The following is a 6,000-nucleotide window of genomic DNA, read 5'->3' as shown; positions in this document are numbered from 1 at the left end:
CCCAGAAACGACGGAAAGGCGCCCACAGATTGTCACCAATGGTCACGGTGCCGAAGACTGCCGATTTAAACACCGCCATTATCAGTCGTCTGATAACGACGTTGGCGGAGGGAACACTAGTCGAGGCGCTCATAATCAAAGTCAGCCTTATCTCGGTCAGTGGCTGAATGTCACGCTCGAGAGACCCCCTTCCCATTCCTCAAGTACCGCAATCCGTAATCCTTCGGAAACTGAATAATTATACTCAGTGCACATGTTCAAAACACTTCCTGGAGTTACAAGAAGATCGGCAGGGCCGATCTCTTTGTGGCAATACAACAAGGTTAGTAAACCCCTGGAACCCTACCCAGATTGACGTTTATCGGGAGCAAATTCCTCCAGATTTCCTTCGTTCTTTTTGGGAGTGATAGTACAGAAGCACATAGTTTTATTTGTAGCGTTTGTACATTTATTGACAGGGAAATGCGAGACCTGCAGGCGTGTCAGTCGCTTCTGGGGTCAGGCGCTTATTGCGTCGCTTCTGGGGTCGCACTAGTACTGTTCCATAGTCCAGACCCGCGAGGGTTACACAAGGGCCGGAAACACGATGCACTGACCCGCGTCGCGGGAATAGCATGCATGTTGGGGGGAAAGTGCTGCGTGTCAGAACACATGAAAACCATTGACCCCAATGACATGATGCCGCAGGTCGGAAGGGTCGATGCAGTTGGCCGCTCAGAGCACACCGACAAGAGATCGTCCGACGGGATTATACGGGAAAGGTACGGATGCCGTCACGAGGCTATAGGCGATCTGGGCTATGGCTGCGGTGCGCAGGCGGAACACTTAATTGCGGTTTCATTGAGTAATAAACTTCCTCAACTTCCTCACAAGCGACGCTTACCATGTTTTCCGATTGCCGATTGCTGGGCGTCCCGCTCCCAGTCCCCGACGTACGGCAAAGGGTGAAACGCTAAAGGCTAATAGGCGCTATGGTGCGCCGCCGACGGCCGATGCGCGTGTGCGAGGGCGGGTCCCCGCTCGTGAGGTCGCCTAGCGGACTTGTGGTGGTGTCACCCGGTGAAGAGTACGACATAGAGGGCGCACTTGCGCGTCCTAGACTCGTCTCTGACGCGGCGCGGTTGTGACATGGTTTGGTCTCAGAACCGGAGGCAACGAGTCTTCGCGTACCGACGCACAGACCATTGCTCTCGAGTATAAGGACCTGGCGAGGTAGAGAACCCAAACGTCAGTTCCCAGTCGCTCATCTCTTGCAGTCCAACTCCCGAACACACTATCCTTACCAGTCTTCGTCCTCACCGTTCGAAACATATTCATCATGTTTGCCCGCGTCGCTGTCGTTGCCACCCTCTTTGCTCTCCCTCTCCTTGCGGCCGCCGGTAACTGCAACACTGGCGGTGTACAGTGCTGCGAGAGCTACGAGGACGTGAGTAACTTGTGATATTCCTTATTGAGAGTGTAGGAAGCTAACATTGTCTCAAACTGCAGTCGAAGAGTGCCGCTGGTGCTACTCTTCTGAAGGCGATCGGTGTAAACCTCCAGGACGTCACTGGCCAGATAGGTTTCAAGTGCTCTCCCATTTCGGTGATCGGGGCCGGAGGCAACTCCGCCTGTTCTCAGCAGCCCGTCTGTTGCCAGAACAACAACGTCGTAAGTCCATTGCTTCCCGTAGACGACCTGTTTGGCTTACCATGTGGATTTCGCAGGGTGGTGCCATCTCCATTGGCTGTCTTCCCATCGAGCTCTGAGCTTCTTCGTTACTGTTCCGTCCAAGGGGTCATATCTTAGTCTTAGTCAATGGTTAATGTAGAGTGCAATGCATCGTCGTTCGCTTTGAATTGATGTGACGTTGCGTGTGTCATGCGGAGCGAATGTTCATATGTGCTGGGAACCATACGAAATAGTCCCATCGAGCGTTAGTGGGTACTGTCCGATGGCAACGAAGGGAATGTCTGGGAGACTCCGTGTAACGGGACGAGTGCGGTTGAAATTAGTAAGGATTATCTTATGTCCGGTTAAGCTCGATGGCAGTACGGTCGTAGAACACCTGGAATTTGTGATAAGACCGTGGAGATACAGAGATTCGGCTTCGCAACTTCTTAGTTGATAGCCAAGCTGTAAGCAGACCTACACGTGACGCCATCAGCAGACGGTACACAGAGTGACCTCCAGGAGCACTTACGTGGTAAGAGTAGCAGACCCAGAAGTGGGCTCCGTACCAGCCTGCGCGGTGACTAGATACTGCGACGAACTCACACCCTCATGCTGCACCAGGTACTACATGGGACGCTCAGTCACCCATCTGCCCTGAAACATCAACCGAGGAAGACTCACGTCGAAGAACGCCTTGATATCCCCGCTGAAGCTCGTGATCGTGCCCGACGTGGGCAGGAACGAGAAGACGGCATTAGCGCCGTTCGAGCCCGAGTAGAGGTTCCAGGTGTGGCCCGCGAGCGAGAGATTGGACGCGACGGGGACGGGCTTGCCGTCCGAGCCGTACTGGGACGAGATGGGGCCAGCGTTGAAGTTGGCGAGCCAGATCATGATCTCGTTCACGTTCGAGCCGCCCGCAGAGTTGGACGTGAAGAGGTCGTACGCGACGTCCGCGACGACCGAGCCCGAGGCGGACTGCGACCACGTCCAAGTCGTCTGACATGATCCGCGCACGCTAGTGAGCAACAACACCCGAAAAGCACACGGGGGCAGAGATGACGCACGGGAATGCTCGAGATCGCGCTGAGCTGCTTGTTGATGCCCTGGTTGAGCTGTATGTTCGTGAAGCTCTTCACGCCCGAGCCGCCCGTCCACGTCCACGTCGTCTTCCACGAGATCGTGCTCCCGCTCAAGCTAACAAGGTTGGCGCATTGCTGGCCAGACGTCGCGCCGGACGCGCCCCATTGGTCGAGGAGGAGCTCGTACTGACCCGCGGTCACGGTGTCCCACTGGCCGCAGTGCGAGGACGTGTCGACCTGGCGCTTCGCGAGCTCCGCCGGAGCCGCGGTCGCGAGGAGGGGTACGGAAAGCACAAGGAATGCGAGTGCTTTGGAAAACATCGCTGCCGTTGGCCGAGGGTACGCGGATAGTTTGGCAAGGATTGTCCGGTTAGGGTCTCTTTTGAGAGGTGTCCAAGAGGATGAAGAGGCTAGGGACAGTCGGACGGCGTTGTTATATAGCCGGAGGTCGTAAACATAGAGGCAGTGTCGTGCTGCAAGAATCAAGAGAACGTGAACGACGCACTACCCCGGGAAAGGAGCATGCGGAGAAACTCACGCGTATATCTCGCTCGTCCTAGAAGTCTGACGCAAACCAGGTAGACGTGACCGCACCCGCAGAGCCGTCAACCTCACGTTTCGCATTAAAGAGCTATTCTCGGCGTTTTTAGAAGGCACGCTCGCGCACACTTGCGAACGGGATCGCCGCATTCGGTATGGGAGAACACAGGCGGGCCCTAGAGAGGAAGGAAGGCGACGTCAGGTGCGGATGGCACCGATGACGACCGCATCCTGGGCGAACATGTTGCCCCACAGGCATATGCTACGACCGGAAGATCCTGAGAAGCTCGTGTGGTGTAGGCGTCGCGAGACGGAGGATGCTGGTCACGACTATGCGCAACGCAGAATTTGAGCTGATGGCCACGGCCCGACCGGCGCGAGACAGGCTTGGGCTGCCTGGCGCTAATGCCCCCATTCGACGCCTCAAAGTTGTGGTCAACCTATGCAAATCCTGCTGTATCCTCGGTTTGGTAGTTCAATCGCATGAAAAGTGTCCACCTGCCTTGCTTTGCAGATGTGCCAGTACCAAGGAAGCAACCCTTGTACTACGCCCCTCCCGAGACACCGGGATGCGAGCAAACTGGAGGTCTGGCTCAATGTTCGGTGCCAAGAGCAAGGGAGGAGCGACAGCACTCGCCTCTCGTAGGTAGCGTCGTTTCAAAATGAGACCACGAGCGCGGGGATCTTGGCGTGAACAGACGAATCTGACTTGCAAGTGAGAATGCCACAAACCACTGCCTCTCGAAAGGCAATGACAGTGGGGACATCTACGCATGGTACACAAGCAATGGCTAATCAGATATCCACTGTCAGTGTCTCACGGACGTCGTGCGTTATGACAGCAAAGGCTGCGGCTGCGGAGAGCCTCGAATCCAAGCTGACGAAGCGTGCTGAGGCAGGAAGCCTGAGACCTTCCTGCATAGCCTTCGCTCATATTGGGGATAGGCAGCGCCCGGGTTAACCGAGGAGGCGCGCGTCAGAGCGCCCGGCCTTCGCTTATGCCTCGGGGCTCGAATTGCATGATAATCTACGGCTTGATCAGACGGCAGGACGGCCAAATGGAATGCTGGTGGCTGAAGGGCGGTCAACGTGTAAAAGAAAGATCTCTCCCCGAAACCTCCCATTACGACCGAGCAGAGTGGTGAAGGGGTATCTTAGACATTGAATGCACAAGTTCTCTCGTGGCGATTTTCAAGTTGGAGCCTAGTTCTCGAGATATTGTAAGAATTGAAAATCTACACGAGAGAATATGTTCTACACGTCATTCCCTACAACTTTTGAGTGAGCATCCCAGGCTCAAAACACGCTCAGAGCGCAAAAGAATGTAAGCGCCATGCCCACTGGGAAGGGGGAGAGGATTAAGCGCCTCTCAGCCACCGACCAGAGCGGTAGTGGTCGCTGTGCCTTCATGTCCTACACTGGAGTGAGCCATGCTCATCTCGGCCAAGCGAAACAATTCACAATGCATATAATACTTCTTACACATCTGTACTACGGTTTATCCTGCCTGTGAGGGGAACAAACCGTTGGAAGTCCCATAATACCACCAAGATCCTCGAGAGCGCCTCATCGGAGTCGAACATCGAGGTCGGGTAGATGAGAGCGGAAGACTATCTCTGAGCGCTATCGTTATATAAGCAGAACATCGGCTAGCGGGCGCTGCCTATCCCCACTCATATGCAAACTATGCGAGCGCCAACTGTTGTGGGCTCTGGCGTTGTATAGGCAATATAGCGATCGACTCTGATGTCTGCCTCGTCGATACTAACTCACGTGGGTCGACCACACTTGGCCGCTTCAACTGTGGGCCTGGCCCAGTCTGACGCACCTGCCTGGGGACTCGCAACAGATCGACGAAAGGACTTTGTACATCCGCAGACGACGAGCTGCCACTGCGCGGGCGATGGCCGCCACCCAAAACGGCAAGTCTTGACAGCCGCACCGCAGCGCTGTGCACTGGGCTGCACTAACAGGGCACGTACAAGCCCACGAAGCCCGCACGTTGCGGTCTTCTGCTGCGGCTTGGTATGCCTGAATGCTTCGGAATGCGATTCAGCTGGCTCGCTTGACCGGCGAGCATCGATAAGCAAGGCGACACGAGGGGTCAAGCGTCGATTGTAGGGTGCATGCAGCTGCTGGCAGGGCGTCAGCTGACAAGAAATTGACAGTGGGGACGAGGCCGACTGCTCGCTCGGTTACCCCTCCGAGTACTCCGAGCGCACCGGAGCGAGGCACGCCTCGTCGTGACGACCATCGCTATTGCAAAACGGTGTGGGGCTTCGCCGCGGGCGGCGTAGTGTAACGACTCGCCAATGGCTGATAACCCCGGAAGAGCCGACGAGCCGCCAGAGCAGTGAGACAAGACGACTAAGAGAATCATAATACAAAAGTGAACACTCGTGAGGTCCTGAGACAACCGGAGTCTCACAGCGTTTTGCAAAAGATGGAGGGCCGAGAGCCCAGTGGTCAGTACTGCTGGCACATTCTGTGGCACTCCGCGTATATGGGGCCCCGTCAAAGTCGCATCTGCAGATTGAGCAGAGCTGCAGGCAACAGTTCGAGGACGACGTAAGCCTTCATGATAGTCGATAGCCTTAGTACGTCCGCGCGTGCCCGGGTGGATGTATTCCGCATGCACCAGTCTTATGACGAATGGGAGATCGGTCCATATCTTTGCGATTCGCCAGGAGGCGCAGCGGATATCGACCTTGTTTGGCCCAATCCGATA

General features: G+C 55.8%; 2 protein-coding genes across 2 annotated transcripts; one reads left to right on the top strand and one right to left on the bottom strand.

Moving 5' to 3' along the window:
• Positions 1-1,318: 1,318 nt before the first annotated feature.
• On the top strand, positions 1,319-1,748 carry DICSQDRAFT_145191 (fungal hydrophobin; the record flags this gene model as incomplete). Its single annotated transcript, XM_007363358.1, has 3 exons — positions 1,319-1,426; positions 1,489-1,650; positions 1,707-1,748. The coding sequence occupies 3 exons, from the start codon at positions 1,319-1,321 to the stop codon at positions 1,746-1,748; spliced, it is 312 nt and encodes a 103-aa protein (XP_007363420.1).
• Positions 1,749-2,099: 351 nt separating this feature from the next.
• Positions 2,100-3,053, bottom strand: DICSQDRAFT_125489 (glycoside hydrolase family 12 protein; the record flags this gene model as incomplete). Its single annotated transcript, XM_007363357.1, has 4 exons — positions 2,100-2,127; positions 2,183-2,277; positions 2,335-2,649; positions 2,718-3,053. 4 exons carry the CDS (start codon positions 3,051-3,053, stop codon positions 2,100-2,102), a joined length of 774 nt encoding a protein of 257 aa, XP_007363419.1.
• Between the last annotated feature and the right edge of the window lie 2,947 nt (positions 3,054-6,000).

The sequence above is a fragment of the Dichomitus squalens genome, assembly GCF_000275845.1.
Source record: "Dichomitus squalens LYAD-421 SS1 unplaced genomic scaffold DICSQscaffold_6, whole genome shotgun sequence".
Classification (NCBI taxonomy): Eukaryota; Fungi; Basidiomycota; class Agaricomycetes; order Polyporales; family Polyporaceae; genus Dichomitus; species Dichomitus squalens.
The sequence above is the reverse complement of the archived record's forward strand: the minus strand, read 5'-3'. Positions and strand labels throughout refer to the sequence as shown.